Consider the following 15399-nt stretch of genomic DNA (forward strand, 5'->3'; position numbering starts at 1 on the left):
ATAACTTTACTTTCATGAATGCTCTTAACTATATTATCCTCTCACTCTCCTAATTTATATTTCTGATCCTGATTAATGGTTGCTGGAAGTTGAGGAATGTACAATCCATTTTATTTATGTCTGGACACTAATGCCTAATTGTCCTGTCTTAAATTATGGGGTCAAGGGAATCTAGTTGGATCTGGATGATTATCTATATGGGTAACCATATTGTTCTGTGCCATATTTTACCGTGCTACGGTAAAATAACGATAATATTGTTATCTATTTTTATATTTACAACTCTTAAATATGGCCACACTGACTGATAATAGTTAAAGTCTTATCTGTATTCACGTATTAAAATTTAGGAATTACTATTACTATTAAAATGGGGCAAAAAAAAAAATGTATCAACTAAATTATTATAAATTATAATTATTAATTTGTATACGTAGTTGTAGTAATTTAGTCATATTTTATTGTGCCTCTTGTATTTGCATTTTTATTATCTAATACATTGTGAAGTGCTTATTTTCTTGAATTACCTATTCTTTTTATTCATTTGTAGTGTATTGTAATTTTGAATAAAGTGTTGAGTTGTAGTTTTCATAATTTATAATTCAATATGTTTTTAAAATTTCTAATTAAATCAAGTTGACATATATTAAAATATCATCATGATAAAGACATTAGGTTTAATTTCCCTAGTGGCATTTGCCACTGCTCATGACCAACCTTTTTCTGGTTCGTTCATGAGCAAAGAAGAGAAACTTAGTCTGATGGAAAAAGCAAAAGAAATGTTCTATCATGCATACACAAATTACATGGAACATGCATATCCTGCTGATGAGCTTATGCCATTAAGTTGTAAAGGTCGATGGAGAACAAAAGAGAATAACCGCGGTGACATGGATGATGTACTGGGCAACTATTCTTTAACTTTAATAGATACTATGGATACACTGGTTGTCCTTGGTGATTTGCCAGAGTTTGATCGCGCTGTTTCAAAAGTGGTAACAAGCGTGACATTTGATAGAGATGTTGTTGTATCAGTATTTGAAATAAATATTAGAGTTTTGGGGTGAGCGTAAAAATGTTTCATTTTTTTCATTTTATACTTATAACAATTATAATTAGGTACATTAATTTGTTACTCCATTGTAAATAAAATAAAACTACGAGGTTTTATTGTATTTTATTATATTTTAATTGTTAATATTTGATTATTGTTATTTTTAAACTTTAGAGGTTTATTGTCTGGACACATTTTTGCACAGCACTTCAAAGAAAATTCTAATCATTTGCAATGGTATAATGGAGAACTATTAACCATGGCCAAAGATTTAGGGTATAGATTAATGCCAGCTTTTAACACAACAACAGGAATACCATATTCCAGAGTAAGAACTTAAATAATTTAGTACTTCTCTAACTTAAACTCTATCCATTACTTAAGTCGTTAGTTAAATAAATGTATTCTTTATATTCTGTAGGTAAATTTAAAATATGGTATCAAAAGAGATCAACTTCATTATTTTCAAGAAACATGTACAGCTTGTGCAGGAAGTATGATTTTAGAATTGGCAGCTTTATCACGTTTATCTGGTATACCCATATTTGAGGTAAAAATATATTATATTTAAAAAACTAAAAAAATCACTGTAGTGGTTGAAAATATTGCTGATAATGTTATTCTTTTAACAGGAAAAAGCTCACAGGTCAATGGATAGTTTGTGGAGTCTGAGACATCGGTCTTCCAATCTTATGGGAACCGTTTTAAATGTTGATTCGGGTGATTGGATTCGAAGAGATTCTGGAGTTGGAGCTGGTATTGATTCATACTATGAATATTGCTTAAAAGCTTATGTTTTACTTGGAGAGAGCCGTTACTTATCCAGATTTAATAAGGTAATAAGCAATTTATTTATACAATATTCATATAACTTTTAATACACAATTATATATAAATTTAATTATTTAGCATTATGCTGCTATTATGAAGTATATAAGTCAAGGCCCTATGTTATTGGATGTTCATATGCATCGACCTCAAATAAATTCTAAAAATTTTATGGATGCATTGTTAGCTTTTTGGCCTGGCTTACAAGTACTTAGTGGGGATCTAAAACCAGCAATCGAAACACATGAAATGCTATATCAAGTAGTACAGAAACATAACTTTATACCAGAAGCATTTACAACTGATTTTCAGGTATTTTTGATCTTCAATTTTGACATTTTAGTATTCATTTATATTTGAATGATGGGAATTTTTAGGTACACTGGGGACAACATCCTTTGAGACCTGAATTTTTAGAATCAACATACTTTTTATACAAAGCAACTGGCGATCCTCACTATTTAAATGTTGGTCGTCAAGTCCTAAATTCTTTGCAAAAATATGCAAGAGTAGAGTGTGGATTTGCTGCTGTTAAGGATGTTCGAACCACTGCAAATGAAGACACGTAATAATAATTTATTTCTATGCTAAATATCTGAAAAAAGTGATTCTGTTTTAGGTAAAAATATTAACTTACTTTATGAAATAGTTAATTTTTAAAATTATCATCCTTATATATTATGAATAAATTATATTTATACAATATTAAATTATAGAATGGATTCGTTTGTGCTAGCTGAAACATTTAAGTATCTTTACTTATTGTTTGCTGAATCTGAAGATCTCATAATCAATATTGATGAATATTTATTCACAACTGAAGGTCATTTATTACCTTTATATTTATCTGTTCAACCACAAAATTATACAGATGCTGATAAGGTAATATTTGAATTTCTTCTGTAGAATCTATTTTTAAAGATCATAATAATTTATATAAGTGTATTGCTTAAAGATTTTAGATGAAGATAATGATCTACCTAAAAGATCATGTCCAAGTTTTGACAATTTACTCACAGAATCTATTAGAAAACCATTAAAAAATATGGTTGATGGACTATGTCCTAATCGTAAATCAAGAATAGAAGCTAGAGAGTTTGCAAAAAATTTTCAAGTAATTTTTTTTTAATTAGAAGTAAATTTTTTAAAATAAATATTTATTTGTCCCATTTTATTATAAATGATGACAGTTTGGCAATGAGAATCATATGCAGAGAATAAAAGCTATGGGAATTGTGGTAACTAAGCTTCCAAATGGCCTTCCTCTTCTTTTTATGAATTCTTCTCATGTAAATATTTACTTTTATTTTAATTTATTAGTTTATAGTATCATGATAAATCATTATTTATACTATTTTAGGAAAGCAATCCAGATGATCAAATAGATGGACATGAATTTTTAACTGAACTAAATATTATTATGAAAGATGTTAACCAAAAAGAAAAAATTAACTCTGCTAAGTCTGTGTCATTTGATAACCAAGATGGACAAAAAATGTCATTGTATGCCGGTGCAGCTAATTTTGGCCTCCCTTTGAATCTTGGTCTTAAGGTTTGTCAAAATATTTATATGATCATTTTGTATTTCGTGTTCTTTAGTTATTAATAATTTTTAATTTTATTAAGGTTGAAGCTCGTATTGCTATTGCAAATCCTGTTAAAGGGTGTGAAACTTTATTAAATCCAAGTGTTGTTAAAGACAAAATTGTTTTGGTTGAACGTGGTGACTGCATGTTTATCGAAAAGGTAAGTTTAATAACTTATATTTATTTTATATTTTTAAATTCTTCTGTGTAGTAGGTATATGAGTGTACCTTATTCATGAATAAGTCACTATTACAGATATATTGAATTCCAATGATAAATGTTTCTTTTAGGAAAAACTTATGAAATTCTGTGTTCTGAATTTTCAAATCTTAGGTATGAAAATTCAAAATGTAATAAAATCTAAAAAATAATTTTGGATTGTATATTTTTAAGAAGACCCACTCTAGTGTAATAATCCAAACACAAATTTACCTAACCTTTAATATTTGAAAGAATATTATAATATCAAACACAAAAGTGAGAATATTATTTAGAGTTTCTCAAAGGCTTTTAATTATATTTAAATTTTAAAATGAATTATAAGCATTTTAAAGTTGTAGTATTTTACATACATACCTATACCAATTTAAAATCTATTAATAAGAGCATATGAGGAGTCCTACATCAGTGGATATCAACCTTTTTTCAATCCTAATTACTTAAGTAAAAATATAATAACTTTACATGTTTGGCCATGTAAATAAATGATTAACATTCAATATTATAATTTGGCTATTTTAAAACTATTATAGTTTATAATTGTATTTATTTTTTAGGCACGGAAATTACAAGAAGCAGGTGCAGTAGGTGGTATTGTAATAGACAATGCTACAGATTCATCTGTAATAACATCTCGAGCATTCTCTATGTCAGATGATGGAATAGATGATGTTAGTATACCACTGGTATTTTTATTTGCTTCTGAAGCTCGACCATTACTGGATATGCTCAATACCAATCCAGATCTTCTTGTTACAATCAGTGAGCTTCCTAAAGGTATTTATTTTATTTCAAATATGTATTTTATTAGTTACTATTAAAACATACATATTTTAGAAACTGAAGCAGAAATAGATTCTGTTGAAGATACTGGAACTATGATCAATAACTCAATAGATAAACTAAAGAAAATTATAGGAGATATAATGACATCAAATGATCCTACACAGGTACAACTAAACTTCATGCTATTAGCATTTGTATTAGAATTTTTATTTTCTATTACTTTACTCTTGTGTAGGCACAGGATAGGTCGTTGATTTATTTTAGATTTATATTTTATTCAAATTCCAATTTAAATGTGATATTTTTATGAAAATTTTCAATTTATTTATTATTGTTTTAATTTATAATACAATTTTTTAAGAGTATTATTTATTAGGTTAGGTATTTATACAACTAATTTGGGAACATATTGTCTAAGCATATCAATCATACTACTTATTAATTAATAATTATTTACAAATATTTTTAAATACATTTTTAGTATTACTTTCTGTTTTAATTGAATATATGATGCAAATGTTGCATTAAACTAAATAAAATATCTTTGATAATAAAGACTTATTTTTATATTGGAGGGCAGAAGCAATGTAGCTCTCTAATATACCAAGTAAACTCCAGTAGGACTTATCCTTTGTTCATTATTTACTTTATGTTCTCTAGTTCAGTGGTTTTCAACCTTTTTGTAGTTGCAGCTTACCATATACCTAGTTAATTTAATTTATATTGTTTTTTTTTTCAATCCTTATATCAAGGAACACTGCTGTTCTGCAGATTGTTGGTGGTTGACAATCATTGCTCTAGTTAATTATTTTAGTTACTAGATTTAGTAATATTTCCCTTAATTTTGTTATATTCTAACTATTTAAAATACTATTTATCATACCTGTAATTTTGTATAGTGATGTTCATTAATATGGTTTGATGCATTAATCAATTAATACTATATATATATATATATATATATATATATATAACTTTAGGTGGTAGATAATTAAATATAAATTTTAAATACATTTTATTACTTAAATATTTATACATATTATTGATGAAACCATTAACAACAGTTGCTGTTTTAAACCTAAAATTGAAAGAATTATAAAATATAAAAATGTTAATAATAATATATACCATATTTTGTTAGAAAATCAGTAACCTATATTAATAATATCTCAATTTAAACAAATATATGGTCTTAAGCTGGGGTGTCCAACCTTTTGGGATAGCTAGGCCACATGTCAAGGGCTTGTTTTGCCTATTTTTTTTTTTTATAATTGAACCGTAACAAATAACGAGAAGAAATAATTTTACTACATTACATTTTATTTATAATTACAATGATAAAAGCATTTCTTTATACTTAATACAAATGTTTTTCTATAAATAATAGTAAGACAAGTAAATGTGAAGTTGACTTTTTGTGAAATTAATGAATCAATTAAATTTGTGGCAATCCGAGTTTAATCATCTGATTATCTACATAGATAATTATTGCGTACCCTACATGCTATCGCTATCTGATTACAATAACAATTATGCATTCATGCACTATTAAATCATTTTTATGTTTATTTTGTTTTTAATATGTTTTTAGTTTAACTCTAATTTTAACCATTTTAATGTATACACATTAGTAATATATGGTATCAAAACATGTTTTGAAATTCATGTGGGGACCACATGAAAATATACTGCGAGTTGCCAATTGGACAATCCTAGTCTATAAGCTCGCGAGGGTTTAAACAAAATAAAACACATCCCCATGAAATTTCTTAATCAGTCGGTAAAATATAATGTATTTGCCATTGACTTTGTTTTCTAAAAAATCAGTTATTGACTAAAACCTGGGTATCTTTATCATCACAACTACATCTACTGCTCCAGGACCCCATTGTTTGATATTCTAAAACTATAGGTTTAATATTAATTTTCTTTTGATAAAAATAGGATTTGTGTTATAGGTAAAGCCTGATTACTAAGTAAAGCCAAGTTTTACTCGTTAATCACAGGGTTACTATTCAAACTCAGTAAACTTAAGAGTCAGTAGCGTATTTATAATTTAATATTGGGCAGTGAATTCCTTTCCACCCCATACAGGGTGATTCATTTAAGTGGATTAGTTAATTATCTCGAAAATTATAAAAAAAAATTATCTTTATTTTAATTTTTTAAATTTATAAAATTGTTTCGCCCTTATATTTATTGGTGAGTCCACTATCAACTTTTGATTTTCATTTGGTAATATATTATAAAAATATTATGAATTAATAAAACCATTTTTATTATGAATTTACGTGTTAACATTTTTATTTTTTGTTGATTGGTTTATTATTATATAACTTTTTGATATAGCTCCTCAAAGTATTGGTGGTTGAAGGAGGTGTTATAGTCGGTAAATGTGGCATTGTTTATACTATTTATTCATTTTTAAAGACTAGAAGCTATAACTGATAAATTCAATACCGTTCAACTAGGTAACAATATTGATAACAGTTTTACTTTGTACCTGATTAATTGAATGTCATATTAACCATGTCAATAAGTTAATTAATAATTAGGGTTAAAGTACAATAGTAATCTTTAATTAATTGTTATTTATTTTATTTTGTTACCTTGGATTTAACGATATTGAATTTATCACTAGCTTCTGGTCTTCACAATTATTGGAAAAATACTTTAAAGAACTATATCTCGCAAACCAATCAACAAAAAATAAAAATCTTAACCCGTATATTCATAATAAGAATGGTTTTATTAATCCATGATATTTTTATTATACCTTACCATTTGAAAATCAAAAGTTGATAGTCGTTTCACCAATAAATATAAAGGTGTAAAAATCAAAGTATTAAATGGTTTTAGAAAAACATAAACCTAGAAGTTTAAAAACAAAAAAAAAAGGAAACAAGTTATAACTTTTCGAAATAATTAGTGTACCTACTTAAATGGATCACCTGTATGCCATTCTATTCAGAATATTGAATGTCTTTGAATCTATTTTAACCAGAATTTTACTTTAAACTGTAAATTTGTTTTTTTTTGTTTATTTGTGTTCATTTCCCATAATTATGTATTGTTAATTTCACGTAGAACTAGAATCTTTTTTTTTTAATTATTAGATTTAAAGTTTCACAACATTTTTCATTGACAACTGTCTTTCACTCAAATTAAAATAATACATAAATTAAGAACAATTCAATATATTATATTCTACGCTCAAAACTCAGTAACACTTATCATTACATCTGACACATACATTACAGACAAATAAAAAATAAAAATATTATTGGATCTGAGTAATAATATAACTTATGAGTTATGAGTCATAATTTAATTTTTATAAATACTTTTTAGTAACATGATTTGTAAATCCTAGGATATACAAAATGTAAAAATATATTACAATAAAATCCTAAATAAATTCTTATAATTTTATTTGCTTTTTAATTTTTCTGAGTACTATTAGTAAATCCTAGCTTTACCTAGTGATCAAACTTTGTCAATATCATATATATATTTAAACAGGGGTTACTAATGAATATTATTGGGATTATTATTAATACATTAATAATTTTAAAAGATTTTAGGGATTATTAAAATTAAATGTTCAAAATTTAATTCATATTCAACCAAATAAAGTAAAAGCAAAATCAACAAATTAATGAAAGAAAACTTTATTTGGTTAAAATTAAAAAGTCAATTTCTTATCTACGAGCCTGATAAAATTTTCATACTGGCTGCTATTTAATGACTTCTGTATTAGAAGATATAGAACTATGACCTACATAAATTACAACTCACCAACTTAATTGTTTATTTGTATCATGCATTCTAAAAGAAAATAATTGGTCCAATGTTTAAAGTTGGGTTAATTAATTAAATTTATTTTTGAAGTATGATGGTTGGTAAATATTAATAATATTTTATTTTAACATAATGGAACTGTGTGTAAGCCTAGAACTTGAATGCAAAAGTTGTAAAGTCCTTTTTACATGAAAATAATCGGCAAATGTGAATTCCTACACGAAACCTAGCTGGTAAAAAATATGCATATGTTAATTCCTACACGAATATGAAAATGAGATGTGTAAGTTCTTGCACTACAATATAGTATTATATATAATTATATAGTTCATAAATTAATATTATATGGAACATAGTTTATTTTTTTGTAACAAGTATTAAAATGTATATAAATCAAATAAAAAAGTTGTTTTATAATTATGAAATATATAAAAATGAAATATAATTATTTATCATATTTTTCTTCCGTGCTGAAACACATCTACACATCTCATACATAGAAATTAGGTATGTAATATTTTACCTGCGACTCTAGTGTAGAAACTTCGACCAATAATTTATTATGGTGCCATGAATACTAGTTATTTTTATTTTGCATCAAACCTAGTTCATTAAAGCTAATGAGAAAATAAATGTATTTTGCCATGGTAATTGTTTTACTGACTGAACTCTTTTCAAACCATTATGTACAATACAGTAAACATTAAAAAATGAACTAGATAATACTTACAATTTTGCAGCAAAGATAAATAATTGATGACGATTAGCAAATAACTGTAGGCTTTTTACAGAGTTTGTTTATTAATATATAAAAATAAATAAAATATTAAATTTAATATAATTAATAAATATTGACAACATTTCTATATTCTGATTAGCTGCCAATATTTGGTATTTTATATACTATATACCTATTCTAACATTTCCCCTTGCTATCTGTTTTGTGTGGTGTAGGATCAGGTGTCTGACCTACTAAAATGGAAAGGATATAGCTCAATTGACAAGCAAACGTTTTTGAAATTGCTCATGGAGGCCAGAAAAGGAATAATAAACAAAAACGATGATATCATCAAAGTGGATGAACTGCCGCCATCTAAACAGAAAATTTCTGAAAATGATACTCGTAGGAAAGTTGATCCAGATGAAAATTGACCCCAAGTGTAATGATTTTTAAGAACTAAGGTAAAAGAAATTCTACCGAATTTCAAATTAATAATAACTGTACTTATCTGTATGTTGTTTGATTGTAAATTATTTCTTGTTATTTATTATGTAAAATTTATTCACATTGTAAAATGTGTTATAAATCAAAATTATATAAAGAAAAAAAAAATTAATATCAATAAAAACTGTTATTCATACCAAGCATGAGTTATGCAAATCCGTGCTGACATATGGTATATATATATATTTTTTTTAAAAGGAATTCAGTTTTATTTATGTATCTAAGCAAGTATTCATTAATTTAACAAAAAAAAAAAAAAACAAAAAAAATGTTTGACTATTTTTTTTTAGTTCATTATGATTTTTAGTATTTTAAGAAGTATTCTAATATTTGATTTGATTTGCTTATTTCGGCTGATGGCTAGTGACCAATATTAGCCAAGAACACCATTTGTGTGGAATTAACTTAAAGTCAGATACCAAAATTGAACTTCAAATTTCAACAACATTAGTTTGAAACAATTTGTTTATTATGATGCATACGGTGGTATGCATTAAAAGGCCGCGGTAAAAGCATCCATCATAAAAATGTCTTAAACTAAATAACGGTATAAACATGGTTGAAAAAATATTATATTTCAATCATGGATATAAAGTAAAACTGGTAAAAGTAAAAAACCTTTATTCAAATTAACTAAATTAATAAATAGAATAGAAATACTGATACCTGTGTTATTATATACCAAACAATAACTACTAATGTTCTATTTAGTATGTTATATTAATATATACAATTTAATAAATAATTATCTGGACAAAATAAACAACTCCATAGTATTACCTCTAAGAAGATGCATTGCAAGTGATATTGATCACTAATCACTAGATATATTTTACATAAAGGTATGACCATAATAATTATATTCTTTTGGTCTTTGAACTCTTCTCAACTTTTGAAGGTAAGCAACGATTAGACAATGTTAATTTTAGTTTCTGAGAGTTGAATGTTTTGATTTTACAATGATATGTGTAATTATTTTATTCATGTCTGTACACATTTTATATTTGAAGAAATACTTTGATCTTTAACATTGAAGTTGAGTTTAGTTTCTGGTAGGTAAAGAATTTGATCTTGTTGGTACTTTTGGGGAGTCAAAAACAAAATCCCCAGTACTTAAAATTATCAGGGAAAAAAATTTGTAGCTAATTATTCAAACAATTTTTAATTTTGAACAACATGAAATCATCACATTTTTTACAGAAATTAAAAAAAATATATATAGTGTATAACTATATTACTTTTTTCATGAATGTTTTATGTTAGAATTATGACTGATTTATTCTAAATCACTAATACTCACTAACTAATTTATTATTAATTTGTAGTTAAAAATCTAAAGTATTTTTATTCGTACCCCAAGATTTGAAAATTAAATACAAGATTCTAGTGCCCCTTCCCTAATATTATTATATTATATATTTGATAAAAATTAAAAGTTACGTGGACTTGTATTCTTATTAGTGAATTGTAATATTTGAAAAAAAACAAAATGTTGTGATTACAACATAAATTGTCATATTCAGTGTGCCAAACTCATATACCATGTGAAGCGATCTCTTCACTTCTTAAATTGGTGGGTGGATATAGGTGATTACTATGGAGTAGTGAGTAATGGGTTAACAAAGTTAAATCAGGTGTTCTATACATAATTGAGTATCTATATTTTTATATCATATTAGATGGCTGAAAAATTTTAGATTTTGTTTCACATGTTCACAGTTATTTTCCATGCCACTGGTATTGATATTAAAATAATATTAATTTACTTACCTTTATTGATTTATCATATACTGATATACAATAAGGTTTATACATTATTATGTTAAATGTATAGGTACCATACATGTTAACTTAATTATACAATCTTAAAAGAAGTAGATGTGTTTATAACTCTTTATGAACATAGAGGTCATAAATAGATATTCTAGTATTGGAAAATATTTTTCAAAAATCGCTTCCCGCAAAAAAAAATAAAAATAATTGTCTGGCCACAGCACTACACGGTTCCATATAAGTTATACTTTTAAGAATTATAAAAAAAAAAAAATGTAATTTAACAAGTATTTTATATACATATATAGCATATAATATTTGAATGAATAGTATTTAAATGAAATTTTGTAGTAGTTACAAAAATGTTATTTGTAGGAAGTAGGGTTATAAAGAGCTTTTAATATTGTTCCTGCTATTCGGCGTATATTTTTATTTAATTGTCACAGTGGCATTTATAAAATAGGCTAAGATAATATATAGGCTATAAATAAACTAAGGTATAAGGTCTATGGAATAAAACCGACTTCTGGAATTTTCAATTTTACTGATTCATATTGTAAATTTGATAAATGGTATTAAAAAGCTCTCAAAAGACAGTTTTAATTTAATAAAATATAAATCCATTGAAATCATCATTTTAATTCCTGCATTGAAAATTTATTTATAAAGATTTGCTCCAGACGCGGATCCAGAAAAATTTAACAGGGGGTGCTAAAAAAAAAAAATTGTTACACCTTACTATTTATTTAAATATTACCATTTTATAATGCTAACTTTTATTTCATAATAATTGTTATCGGTGCTTTCCGCCGTCGACGCGTGTCGTTATTTACACACAAGACACAACTATACTTCGAAAACAATTAACAATAATAGTTATTATTGTCGTAATGACAGCGATAACGAAAAGCACCGAAATTATTATTATTATTAATTTTATTTTGAAAAATAACAAATTATATAATTTATAATATAAATTTATTTTGTTCGTGGCTAGATGACAGGGGGTGCTCGAACACCCATAGCCCCCCTCTGAATCCGCGCCTGATATGCTCCAATATTTTTATTGTATTAATCTGGGTAAAATATATTTATACTCCAAATTTATTGTGTATGATGATTTATGATAATTTGGGAGTAGACAAGATTTATTTAATTAAATATTATGTAAATTCTATTTATATAATTGCAATATGACTAAAAATCAGGATATTGATGTTGGGATTTAAGGCAAGATTGAATGAAGAGATATATGATAAGAGATAATAATATGTAAATAGAGGAATAAAATTACACAAATTATTAAAACATCAAGATTTAATCAAATCATAAAATACAAAAATTTATTTAATAATACATCATAAAAGTATACATTTGTTTTTAATAAATCCAAATAAGCCATCTTGGAATTTTTTATGATACATTGTCACAAGGCTGTATAGTGTATATCATCAAGAAAATCATCAAATGACAGAGTATTATTTATAAAATTGACCCAACAATAAGGGCATCTATCTAATATATTGCTTAGTTAAACCAGTGAATAACGTTAACTGATGAAAGCACTTCTAAGCTAATATGCCATATAAAATATATTTATGAATAATATTGTATACACTTATAGTAAATAAGAACATAATACATTTTTAAATTCAAATTTTATGTGAAACACAATTATATCAGTGACAATGTTCTGTGACATCCACAACAACTGATTTTTTCCATCCAAATAAAAAGTAACCCAAAGTAGCGCCAAACAAAACAGCTAAGCATAACCAGACATTGTACGTCATAAATATTAACATCAATAAATAACTGATGGATATTTGAATTATGTGCAGGAATGTTTGAAGCAAATGTGTTATACTGAACATTGTGGGCCTGTAAAAAACAAAAACAAAATATAATCAGTTATAAAATTCAGCTTTTCTTATAATACTTTGATAAGTTATTTTATAATATTTTAAAATATTCTACATTCTAATGGCATGCAATTTAAAAACTAAAAATCTTCAAATTTTTTTTGTATTGGATACAAAAAAATAACAAATAACTAGGTAATAGCTTTTCACTCTTTTCAGGATTATTTACTAAAAAAGGTCAGTCATTACTTTAATAATAATGAATTTAGGTATTCTAATTATATAATTATTGGAACAATTCACAGGATCAAATATGGTTCTTGTTTGGAAAAAAGTGTGTATACATCATTATTAGTATCAAAATTATAGTATTTGAAAATCTGACTCTCAAGTATATTTAAGCTTCTTAAAAATTGTAAAACCAAAGCTTAATTCACTGTCATAGGAAAAATGAATGGTTGCATATTTAATGAATCGGTAAACCAATAAATTAACAATGGCAAAATAATGGGTAAAACATTAGAAAACTATTAATAAACAAAGATTTCTTGTGAAATCTGATTTCAAACCTAAGTTCAATCTAAATAAATATATATACTTAAAATATTGCCACAAGTTGCAACATAAACATGTTTTTTTTTTTTTAAGTTTAAATGCAATATACTAAATATTGCATGACATTTTACATTTTCAAAATTGTGACTTATGTTCAGTTTAGAGTTAAAATTTATTATTCAAAAATTATAATTAATACATTTTTTTTTACATTTTGGAGCTAGTTATTATTTAATTCATTATTTTAAGGTATTAATGATAATAAGCATTTTTAATAATGTACATTTTGAAGAAAAAAAATGTAAAGAAATAAAAAAAAATATTTGATAAAAATTCAGTAAATTAATTTTTGAATATATAAATGATGGTCCAAATATTCCTAAACATAATCTAATGAGCAACTATATTCAATGATGAATGCTATAGAAAAATGTATGACTGTGAATCGATATAGGTATATGTTATTATAAAAGTAAAAATCATTAAATTATATTTAAGATAATATAATAATATATGCAGCAATTAAATCCTAAAGGGTTTATATAGGTTAGGTTTATCAAAAGTACAAAAACAAATGCAAATAATAGCTTTAATTTTACATGAATTTATTAGTCACTGTTTTTTGAAATTTTCATAATTTTACTGTCAACACTAAGCATGCAAATCGCGCATACATATGGATAATAGCTCATGGGAAGCATAAATTCATTGATGCAGCTAACACAGAACATTGAAAATCTTTTAATTTTTTTTATGACAATATTTATGATGAAGTAAATGGATTTCTTATCTTCTGGAAAATTAAATATTGTGCAAATTAATGCGAATTGTTTGCTAAATGATAAATGCACATTTGCAACCTTAGTAATCATAGTACACACCTTGTTAATAAGAATAAATAACAAGTATTTGTTTTAATCAATACATATTTGCAATTTTACATTCCCAGAGAAGAATTATTATCTATTTATAATGAAATAAAACGCCATTTAAAGGTCAGAAGGAATATACCAAAATAAATGTTTGAGACCTATGGCGGTTTCTTTGCATTTATACTTCTAACCTTTCCCATGAAAATAAATATAGTAATAAAAAATATTCACCATAAAAATTCTTTTCTTTTATATTTATTTAATAATAATAATAACTATATTTAGGTGCACATGCAAGGTATTTTAAAACATAATTTTCCATAACACAAAAGCATACATGCAATTTATTTACTAATTATTACCTCATTTTAAATAGTTACTATAGGGAAATCAATATACTCATTTTTGATAACTAATCACACCAAAATGTTTAAAGAATTTAAAATAAATAAAATTTTGCATGCAATTAAAAAGTTAATCATCCAATCATGTTACACTTACAGGGGTTGTTTTAAAAGCACCTTCCCAACCATTCTGAAATAAAATTAATGCTTAAATATTTTAATTTTAATTTTAATCACAAATAATGTTAGACTGAATCAATAAAAAAAAAACTATTTTATTAATGAAGCCAATCGTACACAATTTAAATATTTTAATGATTATATGAGGACAAATTCAAATGTTTTGTTTTAGTTGTTGGACATTTATGGTATGTTTTTGCCAAAAAAATGTCTTATTGTTTAGAATCTAAAAATGTACAAGATTTATTAACTAAAGACTAGGTTTTTGCTGTTTTAACTGATATAAACAACTTTTTGAATAAATTGAATTCAA

General features: G+C 25.3%; 2 protein-coding genes across 8 annotated transcripts in view; one reads left to right on the forward strand and one right to left on the reverse strand.

The window, feature by feature from the left end:
* Window positions 1-426: 426 nt before the first annotated feature.
* Edem2 (ER degradation enhancer, mannosidase alpha-like 2) lies at window positions 427-9640 on the forward strand. Of its 2 annotated transcripts, XM_015510003.2 has the most exons (14): window positions 432-1063; window positions 1229-1382; window positions 1476-1604; window positions 1687-1890; window positions 1964-2194; window positions 2260-2447; window positions 2599-2764; window positions 2838-2996; window positions 3073-3171; window positions 3243-3434; window positions 3509-3628; window positions 4246-4465; window positions 4526-4638; window positions 9230-9640. In XM_015510003.2, exons 1-14 carry the CDS (start codon window positions 660-662, stop codon window positions 9425-9427), a joined length of 2577 nt encoding a protein of 858 aa, XP_015365489.1. In that variant the 5' UTR covers window positions 432-659; the 3' UTR covers window positions 9428-9640. The 2 variants fall into 2 exon arrangements, with proteins under 2 accessions (XP_089080972.1, XP_015365489.1); XM_089224846.1 differs by lacking the exon at window positions 4526-4638 and having other exon boundaries at window positions 427-1063; window positions 9230-9393.
* Window positions 9641-12572: 2932 nt separating this feature from the next.
* Window positions 12573-15399, reverse strand: part of Ctr1A (Copper transporter 1A) — a 31944-nt gene continuing 29117 nt past the window's right edge. For 5 of the 6 annotated variants that reach the window (XM_015510017.2, XM_089222893.1, XM_015510018.2 and 2 more), the window contains 2 exons: window positions 15064-15096; window positions 12573-13154 (listed from right to left, as the gene is read on the reverse strand). In XM_015510017.2, the coding sequence (XP_015365503.1) occupies window positions 12953-13154; window positions 15064-15096 (235 nt within the window). In that variant the 3' untranslated portion in view covers window positions 12573-12952. The remainder of the gene's footprint in view (window positions 13155-15063; window positions 15097-15399) is intronic. The other variant, XM_089222894.1, reaches the window with a different exon arrangement.

Source organism: Diuraphis noxia, unplaced genomic scaffold, assembly GCF_037042655.1.
Source record: "Diuraphis noxia isolate RWA-SAM2 unplaced genomic scaffold, SU_Dnox_SAM2 contig0003, whole genome shotgun sequence".
NCBI lineage: Eukaryota > Metazoa > Arthropoda > Insecta > Hemiptera > Aphididae > Diuraphis > Diuraphis noxia.

Bases quoted from the DNA above. Each gene is read 5' to 3' on its own strand.
- Edem2 (XM_015510003.2), top strand. From the start codon at position 660: ATGATAAAGACATTAGGTTTAATTTCCCTAGTGGCATTTGCCACTGCT. The intron at 1,891-1,963 runs GTAATAAGCAAT...TTAATTATTTAG, and splicing joins ACTTATCCAGATTTAATAAG to CATTATGCTGCTATTATGAA. The intron at 4,639-9,229 runs GTACAACTAAAC...TGTGTGGTGTAG, and splicing joins CATCAAATGATCCTACACAG to GATCAGGTGTCTGACCTACT.